The 26,353-nt window shown below is 37.0% G+C and overlaps 2 protein-coding genes across 7 annotated transcripts in view; one reads left to right on the top strand and one right to left on the bottom strand.

The window, feature by feature from the left end:
- LOC105395975 (elongation factor-like GTPase 1) overlaps positions 1-15,523 on the top strand; it is a 131,596-nt gene extending 116,073 nt beyond the window's left edge. Inside the window, exons 10-11 of the mRNA XM_048628632.1 lie at positions 14,342-14,526; positions 15,037-15,523. Coding sequence (XP_048484589.1) covers positions 14,342-14,526; positions 15,037-15,225 — 374 coding nt within the window. The 3' untranslated portion in view covers positions 15,226-15,523. The remainder of the gene's footprint in view (positions 1-14,341; positions 14,527-15,036) is intronic.
- Positions 15,524-18,547: 3,024 nt separating this feature from the next.
- LOC105395940 (membrane-anchored lipid-binding protein LAM4) overlaps positions 18,548-26,353 on the bottom strand; it is a 53,369-nt gene continuing 45,563 nt past the window's right edge. For 4 of the 6 annotated variants that reach the window (XM_048628798.1, XM_048628803.1, XM_048628802.1 and 1 more), the window contains 7 exons: positions 24,756-24,859; positions 24,129-24,323; positions 22,830-22,944; positions 22,100-22,302; positions 21,330-21,433; positions 21,137-21,161; positions 18,548-20,665 (listed from right to left, as the gene is read on the bottom strand). In XM_048628798.1, coding sequence (XP_048484755.1) covers positions 20,561-20,665; positions 21,137-21,161; positions 21,330-21,433; positions 22,100-22,302; positions 22,830-22,944; positions 24,129-24,323; positions 24,756-24,859 — 851 coding nt within the window. In that variant the 3' untranslated portion in view covers positions 18,548-20,560. Of the gene's footprint in view, positions 20,666-21,136; positions 21,162-21,304; positions 21,434-22,099; positions 22,303-22,829; positions 22,945-24,128; positions 24,324-24,755; positions 24,860-26,353 lie in introns of all 6 variants that reach the window. The other 2 variants (XM_048628800.1, XM_048628799.1) reach the window with 2 other exon arrangements.

Raw genomic sequence — 26,353 nt, 5'->3', positions numbered from 1 at the left:
GTGTCGTGGTCTCTCACTGAAATAGCTGGCAAGGTTATTCAGTGACGTCACCAGAGGGGTGGCTTCAGTGAAACGTGATATTTCACCAAAATACCTATCAAAACCACTAAGGTTGATGTATGGGCATTTATATGGTAGGTTTAGTTGATTTATACGTTCTTTGTTTTGGTATATCAATTTTCGATCAAAAGTAATTCTGTGAATAAATACTAATTTATAAAATGAACTTCTTTCAAGAAAGCTCCGAATCTGATACAAAAAGTTGGATAGATTTTGTGTGAATATTATTTTTTTTCAATGTAATACAAAAAAAAACAGACTCTTTGAAGTGCTTACAACAGAAATTTTACAACTACTCGTAAAATAATAATGCTTTTATAATACTTATTATGAGGAATTTCTTAGTTTCGAGAAGTCACGTTCGGAAACCAAGGGTACTTGAGAGCTGAGATAAGAAAGGGTGCACTCAGCGTCGAGTGCGCTTTGTGTCTATGACAATGCAGCCTTCGAACGCACTTTACAACTCGAGTGTTCAAAGTTTTTTTTTTTAAGAAGAAGATAAGATTATTGGCACGCGCACTCCAAACTTTTTGTTAAGTCTTAGAACTTTGAAAAAAAAAGAAGAAAAAGGTGCGTTGCGTTTCCGGTGTTACTAAAATTATGTCAATGATTATTTTTCTAGTGTACAGTGAGGATATGAATTTAAGATATTCCAAAATCCATTATTTGCTTTTATTATTATGAATACAAATTAAAGGCATATTTTTAACTTACGTTACTTAGTTTGTTGTAATTAATTAACAGGACACAATAATAGGTTAAGAAAAGTCTACCTCAGTCAGAGGTACATTTTCGTTGCACATTTCAAATTTAATCATTGACATCCAAAGATTCTGGTAGTTTAATATCGCAACTAATTACTAAAAAAAACTTGATACCAACGCTGTACTTTGTAATAGTGTCCAAAACGCAACTAAATAAATTGGACCTATAAAAAAATATGAAAATTGGTTATTGTCCTTAAAAATCACCCTGTGTACACTTCCGCATAGCCGGAATAGTTGGTCAGTTAACAGTTTACGTGGAAGTGTCGGTTCCGGCCGGATACTTGACGTTATTAACCGATAACAATATCAATAGCAGGTACTCACAATAACAAACTTAAGACGAATTGTTTTGGTGAGGCTGAATTATTTATTTATTTTTGCTTTAATTGCACACTTTACAACAGTAATTATGTTAAATCTGGTGGACTTAATGCTAAAAGCATTATCTAACAGGCCTGCAGGAGGTTCAGAGAGTGGTAAAAAAAGAAGTGCAAACAAAAATAACATTTAAAATATTTTATGACTGTAAAACATAAATTTGAAAATACCTCTTAAAAACTACAATAATTTACAGTAATTATCAGAAATATTTGTTACTGTTATAAAATAACTTGACTGGCCGAATAGATATGAATCAAAGAAAACAGCTTTCCCTATGGATAAAATTTTCATTCCTCTAAATTAAGCTTTTGAGAAAATGTTTCTGATCGAATTTCTAGTTTTAATATCCATTTTCACCTTTAATACAACGTAACAAGATGTTGTAGGTATAACACGATGAACAGCTAAGGTTTTGTAAAGGTTTTGCTGGTATACGTGACTAGGGTTCTTAATTCAAAGCTGTCAACACTATCATGATGAAAAAAAAAGTTGTACAACTTCAACATTATTATGGCGGAAAGCGTATTATTAATTATTGCAAATGCAACCAACAAATCATAAGCGATAACTTAGTCTGACTGAAGTCTTTACCATATTTAAATCTTATCTTTCGGGTTAACCGTAGTACATTACGTACGGCTACGTTCGTGTTTAGTTTAAAAAATGCTATATTAATTATGTACAACACCATAGAAACTAAAATGGATGGACTCAAACAGATAAAAATAGGGTAGGTACAGTGTATTACTTACTAATAGGAATATACAGTTTAATCAATATTTAAACACTAAATATAAGAATAATAAAATATTATACATACGAGTATATTCTATTCAGTATTCATACATTTGAACTGGAAATATCAACGATATTATGTGAAACTTTCATAAAAGGTATTTGAAAGTTTAGCTGTTAGTTTCAAAGACAGTTTCACTTGAAGTTTCGAATGCTAAAATAGGTCATTTTGAACTTAGCTCCGAACATTAATAACCTTGCAACACGCTAACACTTTAGTTTTGTTTAAAACTAAGTTTATTATGTCTGATGCAATATTTCTACTGAAAAATAGTAGATATCTGTCAGTTTCACACAAAGTCATTTAGGTAGATTTACTCAAGTCTGAAAATGGTAATAATATTTTAGTACCTATTGTAGCTTTTATCTGCGAGCTTTTCTGCGTCTAGTATTTATTGAGATTCAATCAATCGATCGAATACATTGGTTAAACATTTAAGCGTGTAAGAAAAAGCCACGTTTCTTAACCTGTTTCTTTCTTTTAACACAAAATTTCCTGCCGGAATTCCCCATGTTTCTAACTTAACCCAGTAATGATAAGATCATGTCTAAGTACCGCTTCGTAAAGAAATGTACGGCATTCATGTCTAAATATAGGCTTTATAATGTAGAAGAAACCAATTACGGCGATATAACCGGAAGCAAAACAAATTGCTTATTGATAGCGAACGTGGAACTAATGTAATGTTATTGCAAACAGTACCGCGACTACTGTCGAGTCGAGTCAGAGGACTAAGGTTACCGACATAGCTGTCAAAATATGCAAGCTGAACTGTCAGTGGGCTGTTCATATCTGCCGAAGAACCGATAACCGTTGGGGTAGACGAGTTCTCGAGTGGAGACCATGAACAGTAAATGACGGTGTAAAGCTAGATTTAAAAGCTGGTGTTATAAGATGGCGTGTGTTTTGTGCGTTGGTCCAAAAAGTCTTACCCAGTTTGTGAAGTAACAAGTAGTGACTGGCCAAGATTTTTCTCTACCATATCTCACTCATCAACTTAGTAATCGATAAGCTATGTGATAATATAATTTGTAATCAGCGGTCATCATACACCTTTATCATTAAAAAAAACTTGTAGTTAATAGTACTTTGTAGAAACCGAATAGCTTTCTAGCAAATTCGTATTGAGACTGAGTACTGGTTTTGATATTTTTACCCTGAGAAAGTAGGTAGGTACCTACTGGGGCACCACGTGTAAGAATAATATCAGCGTGAGATATTTTTACGCATGACCTCTGTATTGGTTGATATGGAGGGACCAATAAAACTTTAGGGCTCAATGTTTTATGACTGACTGGATTTTCGCGAAATATTTTTAGTACCTACGTAAGTAATAATTACCTGCCTGTGGTTTGGCATCTTAAGACCTGGTTTCTCATGATTCTGTTAGTTACAGTCTCAATAACGGATTTGCTGACGACGCGTTTAAGGATTATTACCCTTGTTAATTGGATGAGTCCCATGGTGAAAATCTAATAGACCATTCATAAATCAAGCATTATGTGAATCATTCACTCACACTTCATTCAATATTCTCTGTCATATTCATTGAAATTGGTGTCTATGTCTCTATAATGTCAAACAACCTCAAACAACCAAACTTTTTGGTTTTGAGGTTGCCATGGTTACTATTTCTATCGAGGTTGTTTTTTTGACATCCGTCATTGAAAATAATATAATTACGCCATGCCCTTTGAAAAACAATACAACGAACTAGATGGAGTGTCAGTGCAAAAGAAAGGACTCAACAAATAACACCTCAATTTCTAAGTAAGGTCTTATTTTAAAATAGTTTGTTAGAAGATTTTTCACTTAATTCAATGATTCTCATTAAGTCATTAGGTTTAACTTCTTATATCTACCTCTGTGGTCTAGTGGTAGAAGCTCAGCTTCAGCTCAACCCAGGGATCCCGGGTTCGATTTCCAGGTAGGGCCATTAATTTGTGTTTCTATATTGCGGTTCCAAGTTAGGTTAGGACATTAAATTAAAACTTTTATCTCGGTTTGACAGTATATAAAACCCAGACAGTATTTCGCTTCATTTTTTATGTCACACAACATCTAGTTTGTATATTGTTTATCAAAGGCTCGGTTCATTTTTCCATCTTGAATTCTTGACAAATGTGTCAAAAGTCAACAACCCGTTGCCTGGTTACCGGTCTTAACCAAGTCTTAGCGGAACCCCACAGCAGCAATCAAGTTTATCACCCGATCAAGGGAGTTAACCCCGTGATTTAGCATGGTGGGACACTCACTAACCTTAACGGTCCAACATGTAACCAAACCGAGGTATTTTTAACATAACCGAATGGTGTGAAATTAGGCCTTAGGCCTTAGGCCTAATTTCACACCATTCGGTTATGTTGGGTTGTATGGGGTTCCGCTAAGACTTGGTTAAGACCGGTAACCAGGCAACGGGTTGTTTACTTGTCACTCATTCTGTCAAGATTCAAGATGGAAAAATGAACAGAGCTTTTGATAAACAATATACGAACTAGATGTTGTGTGACATAAAAAATGAAGCGAAATACTGTCTGGGTTTTATATAATGTCAAACCGAGATAAAAGTTTAAATTTAATGTCCTAACCTAACTTGGAACCGCAATATAGAAACACAAATTGATGGCCCTACCTGGAAATCGAACCCGGGATCCCTGGGTGATGAAGCTGAGCTTCTACCACTAGACCACAGAAGTAGATTCAAGTAGTTAAACCTAATGATTTAATGAGAACTATTGAATTAAGTGAAAAATCTTCTAACAAAATATTTTAAAATAAGACCTTACTTAGAAATTGATATGTTATTTCCCGAGAAGTTTCTTTTGCACTGACACTCCATCTTGTTCGTTGTATTGTTTTTCAAAGGGCATGGCGTAATAATATTATTTTCAATGACGGATGTCAAAAAACAACCTCGGTAGAAATAGTAACCATGGCAACCTCAAAACCAAAAAGTTTGGTTGTTTGAGGTTGTTTGAAATCACAGAGACATAGACAACAAATTTCAATGAATATGACAGAATATTGAGTGAAGTGTGAGGGAAATGAGTGAATGATACACATAATGCTGGATTTATGAATGGTCTGTTAGATTTTCGTCGTGGGACTCATCCAGTTAACAAGGGTAATAATCCTTAAACGCGTCGTCAGCATTGAGACTAAAACTAACAGAATCATGAGAAACCAGGTCTAATATCAATAAAACAGCCTTTTGGAATTTATTTACTGTAATATAATATTATGTAATACATTGTTACCAGTATCACTGATCAACTTATCACTTTCACCCTAATCTTTGTTTAACTTTTCAATTCAACAACACTATTCTTTTGGAACTAAGTGTATTTTATTCTTGTTTAAGAAAAGGTAATGGTGTTTTCCCAACTAGGAAAACAATTAAATAGGCTTCTAAAAATGTACTAACAACAATTTATTACCAATTAACTAGCAACATCTATAAAAAAAAAAAATTCATGCTGAAATTAAAACATTCAGTAGTCCTTCAGCCAGGTTACACGTGCAGGCTGCGCCCACTTGCCGCCCCCCGCTGCCCGTTGCCGCCCCCTGTCGCTCCCGCCGGGGATATTCCAGTAAACGACTGAACAAAATAGCTTTTCAATGCACTGAATCAGTTATCAGACTTAGATAATAACTGAAATTATATTATGAGAAAATTGCAAATTGATGCCAACTACGTCAAACCGCCCGTTGAGTTTCAACTATTGCTTCAAGTAATTTTGATTTGGTTAGTTAGTTTCGGTTAGTTTCCCAGAGGATTAATCTGAAGTTATGGTGACATAATTATGGTAGTTGTTACTTTTCTTTTATATTTTTTATGTAATTGAAATCGATATTTGCTAGCATTCTAGATTTCATTTCATAGTTAATAACTGCGTTACTTTACATATAAATTATTATATACTACTAATATTATATACTTGAAAGTTTGTTAATCTTTCACAGGAAAATCTTGAAAAGGCTGGTTTTTGTTTATTAAATTCAGCACGTAGAAATCTGACACCCTGGCCCTGGAATAGCACATAAGCTATTCGTCACATAATTCCCACGACCATTTTTTTAAAGCGAAGCAAAGCTCACGGGAAAAGCTTTTAAAATAATTTAAAATTTCCGCGCTTATCGGCGGCGGCTTTCTACGTGTATGTATGTATACGTACATACTTACAGACCACACGCACATTGAGCACCTTGCCTTATCAACCAGTTCCATAGCTCCGGCCACATCCTTGAATGAGAGGATATACTATAACTGCTTGTGCGCAAGGCAAGGCGCATAAAAACTGGGCCAAGCGCCGTGTAGGCAGTGTAGGCGCCGCCGTGGGCCGCTGCCAATTCTGTGGGCCATGGGCGCTTGCCAATTTAACACAGATATGTAGGTACACTTTATTGATTTAAAGAATTCAACGTTAAGCTTTTTTTTTATTAACATGTCTCGGACCAAAAAGGCCATACTGATAGATGACCTACGATAGTAGCACCTTAAGAAAAAGAAAATAGATATACTTACGCTATCTGAACCAAACAGGTAACCAGGATCCAGGTTTTTTTCCTTATATTATTTGTATCACATTATTGTAATTCTCCCAATATGCAAAATAAATGAACTGGCCTACTGATTATTGTACAGTATTCTGTGAAAGATTATATAATTATAAAACTTAAGTGCAACGTAGGAGTAACTACATCCTGTGATAAATTTGTCAATGTAATGCGTATGTTTGTACCTGTTTGACTTGAATTAATTAATTAGTTGCATAATGACCATGACCACCCCAACCTAAACATTATTGCTTTGGATTATGCAGAAGTAAATCCTTCGTCTCTTATGTCGTAAGCCGGGTACAGACTACTGTAACGTAACGTGCAATGTAACACGCAATAAAATAATTCCAAATTTTAATGCTCTATTCATGCACGGTTGTCGTCAACACTATTGGAATTCTTATGTTGCATGTTACGTTACAGCAGTCTGTAGCTGCCTTTAACGACTCCATCCAAGTGCTAAGCCTGGATTAAGGCTGCCTGTCCACCAGATCGGTATGCGAGGTAAAAATCTACCAATGAAATGGCATAAAGCTCTGAAGCCTTCATAATCTGTTGTGTACTTTGTCTTCATACTATTTATTTATTTATTAAAGGATCACCAACAGATGGTACAACATTACATTAGAAATACAGCTTACACTGAGTTGCAGAAAGGATCTTTAAGTTAATGTCGGCATTAAATGTATAATTGCCTTGCTTTGACAGTATACGGACAGAAAGAGACAAACATAGATTTAATGTCGACATTAGCGTAAAGTCTCTTTCTGCAACTCGGCATTAATCAATTAAACAACAGATTTTTCAGGTCAGATGACCATCCCCTTATAGGTAACCACAGCTTACAAGGATAAAACTACTACTATAATAGAAGGTATACTAAGGAGATACTAACATAATAGAAGGACTATTGTTAATTTGTTACTAACAAATATGGGTTTTTATACTGCCTCAAATAAATGAATTATTATTATAAGAAAACACAACATTACGCAAGGCCACCTTGCACAATGAAAATAAATTGCATAAAAATGTAGTCAGAAATGCGGTACGTAGGTTTTTATGTGGAATGCGCTATTGCATCAATCGTTCATACGTATAAAGTGATAACCTGATAAAACCTTATATACCTACATATTTATGTATGCGTGTGGCTGAACTTACATATGAAAATACATTTCACGCAAAATCGAGTTAGACCATAGCGAAAACTATTTAATATAGTTATGTATGTATGACAACATAGGTTAATAAAAAGGGACATATCTATATGTTCAATATCGCTAAATATTTTTGTTTTATTTTCCATGCTAGTGGACAAATGTTAATATGTTTGTAGGTGTCGGTAAATAAACAAATAGTTTGTAGGAGGAGGTGAGGTAATGGAAGTAAATATGTAGGTACATAATGACCGCTTGCATTGACTTGCACTGAGATTCCGACCTCACTTATTAAAAGTCAATTGCGTTTTGTACTGACTAAATAGTTTTTTTTCCTAACAAATACAGCTACTAACCATTGACATACATATACATATATTACTATTTGAAATCATTGATACTAACATAATGTTTACTACATCGTTTTGTACACCTTCCTCATTTATTCCTTAAGTCTCTCCCCCACCCAAAGGTTGCCTGGAAGAGATCGCTTTCAGCGATAAGGCCGCCTATTGCGTTGTATTTAGGTACTGTATTATAAATCGTTATTTGTGTCCTGTTAAGTCAAAAAAGTAGTATTTTATTCTATTCTATAATTTATAGTGATGTAACGAATATTCGCATTCGCATTCGCGAATATTCGCATTTTTTTGGATATTCGCATTCGCATTCGCAAAAATTTGTGCGAATGTTTTGCGAATGTCAGTAAGTCAGATTAATTAGAAAAAAACTATTTAAAAATAATGATACGTTAACAAAATCAAAATCCATTCGTTTATAACCTTTTTAAGAAACTTATTCACATTTTCAGTCTTTTATATTCGCTCGGCAAATCTCGGAACAAAATTGAGACTGCGTTCCTATACTGTGTGTTTTGAACTTGCAATAATTCTTGACTACCTCGACGTAGAGATACGATTTTGAAATCATTGTTTAGCTTATTTCAAATACATAAAAAATACTTAATAATATCATCAAAAAGGGGATATTTTCAAAGTAATTCAAGTACTTAAAAGTAGATTTTTTATGTTTTTTTGCGTAAAAAAATTATTGATTAGGTACTTTTAACTTTTTTATGTACCTTTTTAGCAGTTGTGGATATTATTTTTATTGGATATTAATTATATTGGATAGAAATGTCTATTTGAGGTCATTTTATTTCATATCCGTAAGGATTTTAAATCTCGAGATATGTTTTTTTTATGAAGAAGAAGAAAAAACTAAGTATCTAAAACTTTAAATGGTCGCCATTTTTAGAATAAGTATTGAGATTTGACCGCACATATGGGGGTGTTTTCTCGATTAAATTACTCGTAGAATCCACCCTTAAAGTTTGCCGGGTCCGAAAAACAACACACTGTTGTGTGAGAACAGTCGCAATGTGTCGTAACAGTTACGGGGCTAAAACAAGTGTCATCATCATCATCATCACGACCCATCACGTCCCCACTGCTGGGGCACGAGTCTCCTTCAAATTAATGAAGGGAATTAATTAGGCCTTGTTCACCACGCTGGCCTAGTGCGGGCTGGTGGACCCCAACACAAGCAAGCTTGTGCTGAGAAAGTTGTCGGGTAAGTGGGCAACCCGACTGTCAGATGTTTTCAAGCTGCCCGAAGGCCTCTGACAAGGCTTAACGACTGCTGCCGAAGCAGCCACCGGGACCCACGGCTTAACGTGCCGTCCGAAGCAAGGAAGCGTCCAGAAAAAACAACACTTAAAATCGGTCACCCATCCAATCACCGTGCCATGTGTTGCTTAACCGCAGTGATCAGCAGTTACGATCACTGAAGCTAGCTCGACCACGGACGCTTCGAAAAGTGTTACTACTTCATAAAAAAACTGCGTCTAGTATTGGCTAGTCTGATTTGAAATGCGCCTAGAACAGCAAACCATACAAATGTTGCCAAATTTGAACACAGACTGAATATTCGCATTCGCATTCGCATTCGCGAATATCGATATCAGATATTCGCATTCGCATTCGCGAATGTTCAAAAACACACATTCGTTACATCACTAAATTTATAACAATCTGTGATTTCATCAACATATATCTTCTTACTACAAGCCTTCCAAATCAGGCAAAAATTCACGTACTAGATTCTTATTTGATTAAAAAATGTGTGGGAAATATTATTGATATTATGGTTATTGATATATACTTAATATTAAAACATTGCATTGCAAATCTCAATAGGAATCCAATACGCACTGTTACCGCTGAATGAAACTGAAATTATGAATGATACAAGAATTGCTTAAACATTTTATCACCTTCACCTACCTACGTATTAGTTTAATGTCATTTAAACTCAAACTAACTATAAACTTTAAACATAAAACGTCTTGGATACTTCCTGTTCTAATTGGCCGGTGTGGCAATCCGGCTAAAGGTACCGGCAGACTTCCTCAGTTAAATCCGAAACGGATCTGAGCTTCCGATCCGCGCCGAGACGGGTTCCGGGGAACCGGACGCGTGATCTGCACGACCGTGTGGAATGGTACTTGTGTTCACTCAGCTTTTCCTAGACGGTTTTAGAACACAGAAAAAGTTCCAGTGACGTACGGAACGTCAAGTGTAGAATAGAATAGAATACTAATTTATGGATTAAACAAAACACAAAAATAAAAATGTGTATAGTGGAAATTACACAATAGGCGGCTTTTTCATTAAAAGCGATGTCTTCCAGGCAACCGTTACAGTAAGAAATTAAATTATGCATATACAGCAAGACTGTATTACTTGTAGACATGCTGCTGGCTTTGGTTTTTTTATGTTTTTAGGTATTCCGAAAGAACTTGACTGGAAACATGCCGTGTGGAGTCGATTGGCTAATTTTACGAGTACTACACAACATGTCCCTACCCCTTTGATGCAACTCCGTTAACCAACAGAAATGGCTTAAAAGCTTACAAACAGTCAAGATATTTCTCTGTACTTAGACATGAGAGTCGCTTCCGTGACCCATATACTTGAGTCCGCCAGGGAGGTCACTCCAGCTTACTTAGTTTTTCGTAAATTACTTCAAGTACAGGTTTGTAGTTTGTTGAAAACTATAAAATAATACGTTTTCTCGCATACAAAGTGGCGCCTCTAGCGGCTATAATGAAACTTTTGACAGATAATGTATGCAGATGGCAGAAGAAAACCTAAACTTTTTTCGTTTGCGTAAATAACAAAACCCGTACTAGAGGCTCTGCGCAAACCACGATTCTATCTACATAATTAAATCTCTCATGCGTTCGTTTTTCATCAATCTGGCGTAACCCTCCAGTAACGGGGGACGTCCGACGACAGATGAGGGAGTAACGGTGGTCTCGACGGACAGACAGACGCAATTACACGCACACGGACAACTTATAGCCACGCTATAAGCAATGTGTCTATCATAGAGGATAGCTTTTTCCCAAGAGTTTCGCGGCGCTTGTTCTAGACTTTGTGCAACAGGCCCTGACCTTAGTATACGAGGTGCAAATTTGTGTATGTGTAAACTGTATTGTGATTTTGTAAATATGTGTGTCTTTATCTAAACTTTTAGTTCCCTTCGAGATATACCTAGGTACTTAATGTTAAGTACCCCTCATCCCTTCCAATCTTCTAGCAATCAAAACATATTTATGACCATAGCGGCGTGTCTGAAATCAACACATAACATAATTACAGTAGGATGTCGTAGATATCAATAAATTATAATATTTATTGAACCAATAATAAATTAGTAGTTATTGTAAGTATTGGGCAATTCAACATACTTTCTTGTGCGTGGTTCCGTGGAATGTTCATAAACGTTACCGCAGGAAATGCGTTCTGTATTTCAATTTCTTGAATTAGCAAACCTTCGTTATTGCCTGCGTCAGTGGTTTTGATTAAATATAGCATATTGTATAACTTTTTTTTACAATTCGATGACGTAAAAGTAAAACTTGGTTAAATTCCTACGGAGAATTTATTTTTAGTGGCTAAAGGAAGGTATTCTTTCAAAGTTTATTTGTAAAAGTTATTTGCGTCTACATAACGTATTATATACGAATACGGTGTGCTAGTCTCCTCCCTTATAAATGTACTCACTAATTTAAATATACTTATGAAGATAATTACTTTAATACTCATTTATAAACAGGTAGGTATGGGTACATGTATTTGTAAAATGGATAGTATGTGAACCAATTTTGACTTTGTGACTGACACACAGAGTCAAAAATTATGTGTACCTAATGTATCTAATTTAAGTTTTATCGTATTTAATGTAACTAACGTAGACTAGGCACCTAGATGATTCAGAACTAGACATATGGTAATATAATTTAGGTATATTGAATACCTGTGCTAACGCATGATCTTCTCGTTTTTGTTGATTGCCTGTAACACTCGATGAAAAACGACATTTAAGCACATTTTACTAATTGGCTCTTATCTCGAAAACGGTAAGAGATATCAAAAAATAATCAAATTTTCACCACCCCCTCCCTAGGTATCTACACCCCCCTCTGAATTTTTTTTCCGAAGTTGTGATATAAAATTTGTCTGTAAGAAATCGTTTTCGGACATAAACCTCCAATTTCTCAGTTTTGCTAAGCGGTAAGATGCTTTCTAACATAATAATGGCAAAATTCAAGCACATTTTACTAATTGGCTTATAACTCGAAAACGGTAAGAGATATCAAAAAAATAACCAAATTTTCACCACCCCCTAGGTATCCACACCCCCCTCTGAATTTTTTTTCTGAAGTTGTGAAATAAAATTTGTCTGTAAGAAATCGTTTTCGGACATAAACCTTAACACAGTTTTGTTATAATAAAAAATAATAATATACAACTGGAATTCCCTGGTTCCAATGTTCTGTAAACATCGTGTAAACAGGCGCGTCGAATTCAGAATTCTCGTGACCTAATGATCCGGATGTGCGTTCGTGACCGCTCCCGACTTTCCAAACAACATGGCCACGACCAATCTCCCGGACGAAACCACAAAAGAAACGAGGATTTTTTCCTAAGCGACTAACCACAACATTTTTGTCAAAAACTCGCGGAGGCATCACGAGGCATACCTACTTTTTTGACATGTCCAAAACGGAAGCCGCTTACTTTTTTTTAATCCCCGTCTGGCTCGGGCGCTCCGGCCCGTGGTTATGAATCACGCAGAGGAAATGGTCATTTCAATCAAAATTTCTCAACGCTATATAATTATAGCCAAGTTAGCGTACTTGTACTTGTGTAATAACTTTTTCCAACTTGCTTTTTGTCGCTTCCAACGTAGGTAGATACACCGCAAATATCTTGCTCCAATTTTATGTCCATTACCTACAATATCTACCATGGCACATGATAATGCAGACCTGCGAACTAAAATCACTTTAACTTTTAAGTTCCACAGACTTCCATACGATACCATTTCGTAAATGTATAAGTACCTATACCAATTTATACCTACGCTATGTGTTGTGCTTTCGGAGCAGTTTTATTTAATCTGAAACAAGCATGCAACATTATTGGTACCAAGCAAATAAGGTTATAGGGTCGGAAAACGCTTGCGTAATGCAACTTAACTCGACCAGTCACAATTGCAAACTGTAGGTAATCAAGCTAAGGTACCTGTTTCCCGAATTATAAATCTAAATTGCATTTAGCAATATCCGCACGTCGCGTGTTGATCTTAGGGATTTATTCAAATTTCTATGTTGTGTAACTTAAAAGCCACAATTTGTTTTGTTATACATGTTGATGTTTATTCATTAAGACTGGTTAAACTGATTACACACAGAGAGTCTCGCGGCGACGCCACCACAAGGAGATGGAACTTTTTCATTGCTCGTAGGTGTATTTTAAGGTTTTTAAAAATATATTGTAATTTTCTACCACCTATTTACCTAGGCTCAGAATCCTAAGCCATAAACTCACCATCTTCCAAACCCTCATTTCATACCCTGAACATATCCTCACGTAACTCTGTTTCGTTAAATTAGTTAAGTAGTATCTTTGTCTCAGTAACACTCGCTACTACAGATAATCCTAAATGGTTTTCGATAGTGGCTAAATAGAATTACCTAAGTGTGTATGTAATTGGGATAAATAATGCATTGACTTATACATATTACTAGCATAAGGACAGGCCCAACCGCTCAAGATAATGGCACCCTCGTGCTGACCCATAGATCCATAGAACCTGATGTTCTCGACTCGACTGACTCGAGTGTATTAAAATCTCATATAGGTGTCTGTCATAATTTGTTTGAATTAGGGCCAGCGGACCGGTAAAATTTTCTTTAGGCCAAATGTTTTGACAGGCGCATCCTTTTGAAATCATTGAATGTATGGTAGACGACCGAATGGCGTAGTGGTTAGTGACCCTGACTACTGAGCCGACGGTCCCGGGTTCGATTCCCGGCTGGGGCAGATATTTAGATATTTGTTTTGTTCTCGGGTCTTGGATGTGCCCGTAAAATGGCAATAGGCCCGCCCCCTATTACATTGGGACTAACATAACACTCTGGCGAAAAGTGGGTGCAGCAATGCACCTCTGCCTACCCCGCAAGGGAGTACATGGGAGTACAAGGCGTGAGTGCGTGTTTTTTTTTTGAATGTATGGTATTAATAATAAAAATCTTTCTCTCCCAGGCAAGTTGTACGCGGCGCTGGGGCGGCGCGGCGGGCGCGTGGTGGCGGGCGACCTGCAGGGCGGCTCGGCGTCGTTCCGCGTCCGGGCCCTCATGCCGGTGGCGGAGAGCTTCAAATTCGCGCTGGAGCTGCGCACGCACACGTCCGGGTTAGCTGCGCCGCAGCTGCTGTTCAGCCATTGGGAGGTGGGTTTTATTCATCATTATCAAGCAGCCAATAGTCATCCACTGCTGGATATAGGCCTCTCCACAACACTCGGTCCTCGGCCGTCCTCATCCAGCCACTACCGGCGACCCGACTAAGATCGTCGGTTTTATTGGATCTAGAGATTTTTCCGCAAGTAGGTATATAGCGTGAAGTGTAAGAAGTAAGACAGATCCGTCATCTTCTACCGAAGAACTGGAAGCCACTACGAATAGGTAAAGGAGCCGTTATTGGTGGAACTACCAGTCAAGTAATGACAATGGCATTCCCCCCAAACTTCGTTTCTTGCTGGTTAAACCCCATCAAACACAATATGTGCGGGTGTTCCTTATTTAAATAAATAAATATAAACAATAATGTCGCCACAGCATTCCTGTAACTCTCGGGCTCTTAGGTTATTCCATCGTAGGTAATCGTAGTTTTTAATAAGACCTATTTTAAAATATTTCTATATGTTCATGGAATTAACGCGCCGACTACTTACATTCCAGGTGATAGACATCGACCCGTTCTGGCGGCCACGCACTGAAGAGGAATACCTGCACTGGGGAGAGAAGTGGGACGGGGTGAACCGCGCCAAGGCCTACATGGACTCGGTGAGGGCTCGCAAGGGACTGTCCACCGACAAGCATCTCGTACAGCATGCCGAGAAACAGAGGACGCTGTCTAAGAATAAGTAGGTAGGGTGATTAGCCCCCTTATTCATAGAAAAGTTATTGGACGTTTTAGCTATTGAACTTTTGTCCCTCTCTGTCAAAGAACAATTTGTTCTAAGGTAGAGGGGGACAAAATAGTTCAATAGCTAAAATGTCCTATAACTTTTCTATGAATAAGGGTGTAGGTCTATACGAAGGTAGACAATAGAGGGGTATGTTTAGTCGCGTTGCTTCGCGTGAAATCTGATAGAGGCAAATGACACTATTCTCAACCCCGCTTTAAGATGGCTTTACCATACGGATTGAGAATGGCCATCATTGTGAAAACTTTAGATTTTATGACCCTGTTTAAGCAATAAATATGTTCTCGTTAATTTTGTATCCTTGTGATATTTTAATGTTAATATTATGTAGGTACTGAGGACGTTAAAAATAAATGGTTTAACTAAGTATTTTCATAAATTGAGGGTTTTATTTTGTTCATTAGCTTTCTTACAGCCGCCCGTTTATTCCCCTCATAGAATTAATATACATTTTATAATTTTATCCATGATGTTCCATAATAGAGATGATCAAACATTGACCTGGCAACGGGAACAACACTTTTAAAATTCCACCCTGTAGGTAAATGATTTTAAAGGACAATGGCAGAGTTCTAAGGACGTTTGGTACCCCTATGAAAATGACGGGTTCCGTAATGAAAGTACCATGTTTAGAGAGTCACTGTATAGGTACACAAATAAATAAATTACTAGATTTTTAGAAGCTGGGCGAAATGAGAAAAATGAAGAAAAATAATGTTTAAATGTAGTCGTAATGGAACGTAAACATTAATACAGGGAGAATGGAACGTCAAGTGAAGTAATGTTTATGCCAAGTACTCTGTGATTTACGTCATAAATGTCTAGGTTGGATCTCAGTATAATGATAAAAATTGACAAACCAGAGCAGAAAAATTGAAATGATAAAAAAATGTGTCATGTCAACAACTAAACGTCAACACCATGTCAACACTTGAACAACACAAGACGAACAACGTGAATAATAATTTGATAATAATATGTTAGGTATATCAAGTTATATGTTTACGTTTAAATAAATACGGGACGTGCAACGTACATAATAAATATAATGATTTTATTAATATTATCGACTAGATCAGGCTACTACTTTCATCATGGAATAATGTTATACTTATCCAACTTCTGAAGTTTTAAATTGCCATTCCGCAACAGGGATCTGCTATGCCATTTCGAAATGCTATATGTAAAGGTTCTACTATATGGGTATGCATTTGGCGAGTAATGTAATGAAATAAAATATACTGTTTAAAAGATCATTGTTTTATTTACATAACATAATTTGCCTGGAATCAACTTTAGGAATTTTATGTTCCTATTACCTACCCTATTCTATTCTCTGTTGGGGTGTAAGTACCTGCACCTGGCTCTCTAGATGTGCTAAATCTAGATAGGTATGCAGGTTTCCTTCACTGTAAGTGTGATGGTATACATTTTAATTAAATTCAAAGAACACATTGGTACATGTCAGCGCCGGGATTCGAACTGCAGAACGCAGTTGCTCTTCTCATATTTGACTTAGGTATTTATCATCCTATGGTTCATAGAAAATATTGTCAGGATTTTGCGTGTTCTTGTTCTGCTACTTCTGCAGGTTCCTGATGAAGAAGTGGGACGGAAGCCTGGAAGCCTGCCGGGGAGGTGGAACAGGAACCGGCTCTGGTTCTCTCCTTTGTCACATTTGTTCTATTTCTTCAGCAGTTTCAGCGGTATTCAAAATATTAAATAATTAGGTTATGTAATGGAAAATGAAATAACAACTACTATGACAAGATTGACAAGCAAGATTCAGTGTTATTAGATTTAAATATTCAAAAAATATCGATTATAGTGAATCGAATAAAGAGAAAAAGAAAATGGTTTACTATGGATAAAAGTCTTCAAGACTTAAATATAATGATGTTTTATAAACCAAATGTACTAGTTTAGGCACAAATAGTACCAGAACATGTAATTTATTGATAAATAAAATATCTTTTGTATTTAAGATTGTATCGATATTTCTATTCGATTACTTTGTTGCTCGGATTTGCTGGTAATATTCCGAGGGCTGGCATCACAGTTGTTACGTTCCATTCTCTATATGTTTGTTTTTACGTTCCATTATCCTTAGATTTAAATATTATTCGTTTATATTTTTCTCTTTTCCCCCGACTTCTAAAAATATTGTAAATACTGGAAATACCTTATCTACACTGTATTAATAAATGGTGAAAACATGGTTCTGAAACGCTCCAAAAAATTGGCGGTACGAGGACTGCCGTTCTCCTTTATGATTTAAAGAAAACAATTTGTGTTATATTACTCATAAATATCTATTTATTTACATAAACAACAAACAAATCCCAAACTCAAAAACAAACTTACGAAAACAATGACTCAAATAATCATCAATCACAATAATACCTACAAGGATTACATTGATAGTGTTAACAATTCCTACGTTGTAGAAATAAATAAATCTAAAATATTATAATATGCATTGCACTTGGATATCATTGAACTATCGATAAATTTACAGTCAGAAGGAACAAATACATGTACCTAGATACCTTTTATTTTAACTAACATGCTACCACTACAAAATATATAGTTTAGGTACGTACATGTTTTCAGTAAAAAAAGAAATGGAATAGGTGTAACTGGCGTTGTTATTTAATTCAGAATTAAAACTCTATGGGTCTTACCACAAAAACTTAGACAGTATTTAACAGATGTTTAGCGCTGTCAAACGACTACAAAATCTGTAAAATTTCGTTTTAAGCACTTGTTAAACAGTGTTTAAAGTTTTTTGTGGTAGCACAGTAGATGCCAATACTGTAGTTTAATAAAACAAAAGCGTATCGCTAAGGTATTTTAACAAATCATTATTTTGTGTAGTGCACTGGCAAGGCAGAATTACGTATAGTTTTTTAATAGAAGGAAATAATTATTTTATACTGAGCTACACGCAATTTAAGTAGATAGATACGTATAACACTTAACTTAATTAAATAATTATATTTACACCAGCTTAACTACAGCTAACTACTGTACAAACATCACTACATTTCTAACTATCTAAGTTTTGATATATTACTCTAGTCTTGTCTTTGGCAATATTTTTTTACAATTTGAATACATATATTTAAAAAGATTGCAATACATGATTGTGTCATACACAGCCTTCTTATACATAACAAATTTACCTACATAATATGCACTAATGATATAGTGTAATTAAGGATTGTAATATACAAATTCATGCTTTAAAAGTTTTATTCTAAAACAATATAATATGATACGCAAGGTAAATCTATATCCGATATACAAAATAACCATAGCATAATCACATGAAATAGGTAAACGACAATGCGGTCATCAATCAAATTAACAAATTGCAACCTAGCAACCAACCAACCTACTAAAAGATTTGGTAAAAATGCTTATGATAAAAACGTTGCAATTTCATATGTGCAAGGTAGTACTTTGGCACAAAGTGGTAACCTAGCGAAACTAAACACATGCCTGCTGATTGTTAATTATTTCATTTACGCTTAAACGCATAACTAATAAAATCTGAATTGTAAACAGAAAACAGTAAACGTAAATTGGAACCCGTATATGCATAGAAATGAATCAATTCCATGAAATTAAAATATCCTGCATCTAGGTACAACTTGATAAAAAAATAATAGACATACCAAATTCATAAATTTAAAAAATATTTTCAACCTACAATGATTGTTTTTTTCTTACAACGACATTATAAGTACATTATAAATATTTATCCGCATTGAGCTTTTAGACTAGATTAACCAACCTTAATATTAATTTCTAAACTTCATTTAGGTATGCTTAAAACTTAAAGCAAATAGCACAAAAAAGATTTTCCGGATTCAATATGACTAATAGTATTTTTTCGAAAATTAGAATACATATTTAAACATGCATTACAAAAAATTGGATTTGATACAAATGTAGGTAGGTACGTTATGAAAATGCGTTATAAAAGTTTAAGATAATGGCAAGAAACAAGTATAGGTATATTAAAAACACAGTATCTACTTTTTATTGTTATAAGCGTCCCTGAGAGACGAAGCAACTGTACCTTACACAGGATGTTTTAAAAAGGGAGCAGAGTCACCCCTTTTAGCTTACTATACCGCTTTTGCAACAGCCTGTATACGCCATTTTACCACGGTTACCGGATCTGGTGTTTGTCACTGACAATCTAAGAAGATACTACTGATAAATGATGTATTTTTTCTTTAGCTGTCCAGCTGAGTCCACATTTTTTAGGCAAAACATTAAACGGTATTAACTTCAATTACATAAAAGGAATGTTGTTAGTTTGACCGTACCTTAATGTACAACCATGCTTACTTTACTAGCACCACCCTAACTAACCCATATCTAATCATTTAACTGACTATAGTAGTGTTTGAAAATCTGACCATGATAGGAGTTGCATTGTCAGATTCCGTATTTCAGAAGTATAAACACACCAGAAATTATAAAGACGTGACTGTCAATGAAATATACATCAATTTATTTCATGTTATTCTATGTCGTTTACGTTAACACGAATAACTAAAAATGTTGAAAAAATTGTAATGCACTGTGTTTAACACAATATAAATTACCCATTCCTATGATTTGTTTCAATGTAGGTTTTAATCAACAAATAGCAGTTACAACCTTCAAACGTGGTCTCATGATTTAGCCTTCGATTTATCTTAACTGTAATTTGTTCAATCAAATTATAACGTAACAGATTTAACAATGATGTATAAATAACATGGAATTCATAACTGAAAATAAAAAGTAACATCATTAAACTTAACACTAAATAAATTAAAAACAATAATATCTCAATGGTTTTAAGTAAGGTTTTGGTCACTCCATTTTGCCCAGCCACACAAAACATGTAATGTATAATGTAGTATACATTAAGTATTGTCTTCTACTGAAAAAACATTTCATTACACACCCAAAGACCGAATAGATAAATGCGAAAATAAATACCTTATATCACACCATTGCTTGTTTTGCTACGCTTTTAAAACACAAAACCACCGAATCTTTAGTACCAGAACACAAAACTTCTAACAAAATAATGTCAGTATCCAATCAGATAAATAAATAGTTATAACAAAAAGCTATCTGATCTGTCGCTGTCGCAATCATTGATATTGTTTAAAAGCGTAACGAAACTCTATGGTTTTGTATTCTGTGTTTAACCGACGAATAGCAAACTCACGGGTTCATAGTCCACACGGTTCACCGGAGACATTTCGCTAACTGAACGCGGTCTCGTTTGGGGGTATCTCTAGGTTCATGTTGTTCCCTTGCGCCATGTCTGTGAGGATCACGCCGGAGAGCGCTTCTAGGGACTGCCGCACCTGGAAATAAATGGAAATATAAGTAAGTTAATATTTCACTGTTAGATAAGCCTATTTACAAAATTATAAGTACCAAAAAAGAAACCCGAGTGACGTATTATCAACACCTTATACCTACGTACGCGTACGTTTGCACAACCTGGGCACTGGGCAATCAGTGGTAGACGCAAATCAAACTAGCCAATCCATTTACCGCCAAGACAAGCCCTTGTATGAAATGCTAGTGTTAGTGCTTTGCTTCCTCGCCGCTGCCATATATTTTAACTGCGGCGGTTGCGCAACAATAGCAGAGCGACCTAAGGTGAAGGCTCTTTAACTGTCTCGAGCGTACTCCTCCAACTCGCTCCGGTTACCTACTTGGGATACCTATTAAAACAGTTCATTTCAGTGGCCTATATACTAGTGTACTAGGTACAGTAGGGTGGCCTATATACTAGTGAACTAGATATACAGTAGGTAAGCAGTATGTACCTTAGTGAGCAGCAGCAGGTTGGTGATAAGGGCCTGCAACTCGCTTGGGCAAATGGCAAGCTCTCCCGTGGACGCCCTGTACATACATCCGCCACATCATCAAGTGGCGGATGTTAGTGGGGACCCTCTGCACCTCTGGGGTTCCATAGTGCACAACACAAATAGTACCTTGGTGAGCAGCAATAAGTTGGTGGTGAGGAAGGCCTGCAGCTCTGTGGCGGCGCGCCCGTGCAGTCGCGCGCGCCACCGCACCAGCTCCGAGTACAGCTCTGAGCCGGACAGCTTGGATAACTCGTCCTGGAATTAGAGATATTAGGGGTTAAGTTAAGAGTAGAGTTCTGACCCGGATAGCTTGGATAACTGGTCCTGGAATGTGAAATGTTTGGGGTTAAATATGGGGTTGGAGTATCGCGTGGCAGAAGGAGAAAGTCGTGCTTTCGCAATATAAGAGAATGGACGGTAGTGGCCAGCCCTTTCGCGCTTGCCAAAGAATAGAGAGGAGTATGCAGAGTTGATCGCCAACTTGAACGTAAAAAAAAATAAAAAAATTGTCAGAACTATTTGATATAGTGTAGTATCCGATGTGCGGATGGTGAAGGGATTCAGTCGGGGAATCAGCCGGTGGTCTATCAGTGTGGTCGACTAAAGTCACTGGAATTTGTATGCGTTTTATTAGTTCCTACCGTTAACGACAGGGGCGCTGATCAAGATGTCATACGCTGTGTGTGAATTACGCTAGCGACTTGCGTTGACAGAACCTGTGATAGGCCTACAGAGAGCTCCACCGTTCGTGCAAACGTACGAACATCATAAACAAAAAGGATAGAAATACGTATTATAATTAGGTAAATTACGGCTTAGATTTAGTACATTCACTACTACACATCTGATACTATACTAAATTAAGTAGTTCCGACAAACATACACAGATGGCACTGCAAACAATTTATCAACAAAACCCACCTCAAATTCATCCTTCGGCGCTCCAAAGTACAGCTTGACCGCTAGAAACAGTGCGGACACCGCTAGCAAGAACGCCACGGCTATTAGCAGGTATCTGGTGAGCCCGTCGTTGTTTGGCTGCACTAGCGAAGGGGTTCCCGTGAGTAGAGCTGGCTGGATGACCGCCGCCGGGGTTGTGTGGGATGAGTGCGGCTTGTTGAGAGCTGGAATAAAGGTTTTGGTTGGTTAGTTAGATATTTCGGTTAATTTATAGGAACGAAATACGTTCGTTGTAAAAAGTAAGTACTAGACCACACTTTTTGCTAATCACAGTTTTACAAAAATGTTCGGTCCACCACACAATCATCCATTCATCACGGCTGTGGACAGTGTAGTGGATTCTTCATGGGAGATTTCTATGTCCAGCAGTGGACTCTCAAGGCTGCTTGCCACCGGCAGGATGGTGGGAAATTTTCAATTAAGTATCTTAGATTCTCTAGGAGAGAATAATCGTGAGAATAATCGCTGATGATGATATTATTGTACTCACGTGTGGGGGGCGGCTGGTCGCCGCCGCCGGCCGAGCTCGTCTCGTCTTCCACTGACAGCTCCGTATAGACATCTAACCCGGGACCTCAGCAAGTTTTTTTATATATATAACTGCTAATGGACACACATGTCCCGGGTTCGATGCCCGTATAGTCATCGAACCCGGGACCTCAGCATGCTATACTATAGGTACTGTACTCACGTGTGGGGGGTGGTTGGTCGTGGCGCGCGTCGGTGACGTCGCCGCCGCCGGCCGAGCTCGTCTCGTCTTCTACCGACAGCTCTGAAGCGTCCGGCTCCGTCTCGCAACGTAATTGCTGAAGGATAGAAATATAAGATTAATACACGTTTAAGAAGTTAGCAAAAGTTAAGGACTATAGTGTGACCATTAGTGCTGTGCACTCCCTGAGGAATGCGCGGCGACGTGCGGGGTGGGGCCGCCACGAGCGTGACAGAGACAGAGATAGAGACATGACAGAGCGCAGTAGCCGATTCACCTCCGTCTCGCCGCGCGCATACCTCAGGGAGTGCACGGCACTAATGGTCACGCTATTCCACGTCGCTCCAGTGTATTTTGTAATAATATGTAACATGGACTATCACGCACTATGCCGGGACAAAGCGGGCAGCAATGTCATATAAAATGCGATGCGGCCCGTTACAATATGCGCATTTTTTACTCACAGTGATTCTTTACTAAAAACTTATAGTGCGTATCGCTTTAAAGGGCTACCCATGGGAATTCCGGGATAAAAGTCGGGGGTAATGTAGCATTATAAATGATCAAATATTTTTAAAATACCTTAACAATTCCTTTCTTCAACTTTGTGATCTAAATCTACGCTTTATTTGTTTGCTAGAACCAACCTTTGTATAGGAACATTAAAATTAGTGTTCATTTTTATGTGGACGATGCTAATACAGGATGGTACAGGATGGTGGATGACAAATGAAACGATCTGATTTTACCCGTCTCTTCCTGTAATTATGCCGAAAGCGAATATCACCATTTAAAACCATTACTTCTTATTAGTATTGATCAGATAGTGTTATCGTATCAGTAATCAATTAGACACTAAATACAATTGGAAAAACTGCACTGGTGCCAAATTTAATGCGTAAGCACATGTGATATATTTCGAATACCATTTCAACGATAGATCGAAATAGACAGAGTTTGGACAATTTAATTTCAGTCTTTTAATTTGCGCTTTAGTATTTTCTTTAGAACTGGAAAAGTAATCATTGTTAGCATTAGATGTATGTAAGTATGTGGTATAATCTTGAAGTCTTAATTTTTCGTTCGATTTTCTCTGTGCTTAGCGACCGCGCTTTACGTATGTTTGCTTAGATCTTCTTTAAACTACCCGACGGATTTTGTTGCGGTTTTTTTAAATATAAAGAGTGTATTAAGAGGAACGTGTATGTGAAATTTTTATCCCGGAATTCCCACGGTAAAACCTTTCAGGGAGAAGCTAAGCTCGCTAGTAAGATATGTTACCGTGCGATCAGGCGGGCTGAGGCTGGACCGGGCCGCCTTCCACACGGAGGTCATGAGCTTGTACGTGGAGTCCCGCGACAGCAGCGAGCCGAACACGTGCCTCGAGTCCACCGTGCACACGCCTACCGCGTTGGGGATTATGCGCGCCATCTTCTCCTTTGTCACCCGGAGGACGGTTGAAGTGGGGATTAGTAGCTGTGGAGGGGGAAAGGTTTTTGTTAGGTAAGTTTAAATCATTATCATCAGCTAGCTATCTTCTCTGACGTGATCCTGAGTGAGGTATCAACTTAATCTTTGTATTCCTTCCGGCGTACCCTAGGCACCTCGGGCGACTGACAACTAATCTGACAAGCTATTATAGCTCTAGTGTTTCACACTGAAGAAGATGAAGCTATCTGTCTCTTACTCTTGGATATAGGCCTATCCTTATTCCTTATGAATATGCATTTTTTGTGATAGGTAACTGTTCCGTGTTATCTAATCCACTACCTTCAGTCAACTTTCACAACTACTTGTGACCATCTGACAGGTGGTCTGGCCACTGCTCTCCACAAATACCCGTAGCTGTGTAGTAGGTCTATGCCGTAAACCAACCTATTCCAATCTATTTTAACAATCCGCACTCACCTTGGTGACATATCCGAAGACGTTCGAGTAGAAGGCGAAGTAGTTCCTGGTGATGTAGAGGTGCCCCTGCAGCAGGATGTCGCCCACCAGCGCGCACGAGTAATCTGTAGATAACGGAATAGGATACAATTTATACAGGGTGTTCCAAAAAGGTATACTAAGCCGAAAGGAGAGGACTCACGGGATCATTCTGAACAACTTTTGTCTAAGGTTTGTCTGAAAGTGGTCTGCGATGAGACTCAAGGTCCGGTGGCGATACACTCGTCACTCACTAACAATGAAAATGTTTCATTTGAAAAATTTCGACATTAAATGACTCCAATTTTTTCGAACATTTGATAAAATTTGATTAGACTATTATTATAATGTAATTTTGATGTCTCGTTTCTCTTATCTGAACTATTGCTCTTACAATTCCAATTAGAAAAGAATGTATAATAAATAAAAAATACTTAGACATTGGTATGTTAGTCATTAGTAATAATCACTCGAATATACCCACAGGGACTAATGAACTTAAGTATACACGGGTAATGGTAAAAAAGTGGAATTCGTCTAACGTCAGAGCTCTTATTAAATTGTTAACTAACAATTTGCGAGAGAATGTGGTTATTGCCGTCTATGACTGCGTGGGACCTTGTCACATCAACCCAGATAAATAATTCACAATACACCGGGAAGAAAGTGGTAGAAACTATTGTTCTACTTAATTGTACTGAAGCTATTCAGATAAAACGCCTGAATAAAATGTAGTATTTTAGCAACAAAACAATAAGTAAATGCTGTAATTTTTCCTAGTTTTTGCGATGTTAAATCGAATAAGTACTCGCATACATTATCTTCATAGGAATCCGGCCATTAGAGTAAAGTACGCCTATCTATGACTACCTTATTCCTACACAATATGTTTCCGTAAAAGTCATTACTTAACTACTGATAGATGAATGATTATAGTAACCATAATTATAGGTATGTAATATGTATAACATAGATAATTACACTAATACATGTAGGGAAACATTATGTAGTACAAGTACAACTGGTCTTATCGCGAAGAGTGATCTCTTAGAGGCAACCTTTGGGTCACGTGCGTCACTATCGAAATACTAGATAACTACATAGGTATTATATAACTTGAGTTGGAAATCCTCGTTTACAAATATTACGTTGAACTTTTTATGAATCAACCGTTTTTAAGCCGAGAAATTTGTATATTGTGTCTTTCAGGATTCGCGCTTAGGCAGCTTACAGGTTAAACATGAATGAATACTCGTTATGGAGTCACTACAAACGAAAAAAATAAGTACCATACTGGATACAAACAACAGTCGTTTCATAAAGGATCACTACATATTGCCCATAGGTAACTTTCAGATAGAGATTGAAATAGTACCAAACAATTTTGGTAGGTATGCCAATCAATCGAGCTCACTAAAAAAGTATGTCCGATGTCCGTATTTAACTAGACTAAAATGATGTCAAGCTATTATTGTCATTTTAATTTCTATTTGATTTGGAGATGATTTGACCTCAGCGTCCGTTGAGTCTCCGGGTCAAGTTTATTCAGCTCTCAATACACACAATGGGTATGGGTACAA

Source organism: Plutella xylostella, chromosome 21 (genome assembly GCF_932276165.1).
Source record: "Plutella xylostella chromosome 21, ilPluXylo3.1, whole genome shotgun sequence".
Classification (NCBI taxonomy): domain Eukaryota; kingdom Metazoa; phylum Arthropoda; class Insecta; order Lepidoptera; family Plutellidae; genus Plutella; species Plutella xylostella.
The sequence above is the reverse complement of the archived record's forward strand: the minus strand, read 5'-3'. Positions and strand labels throughout refer to the sequence as shown.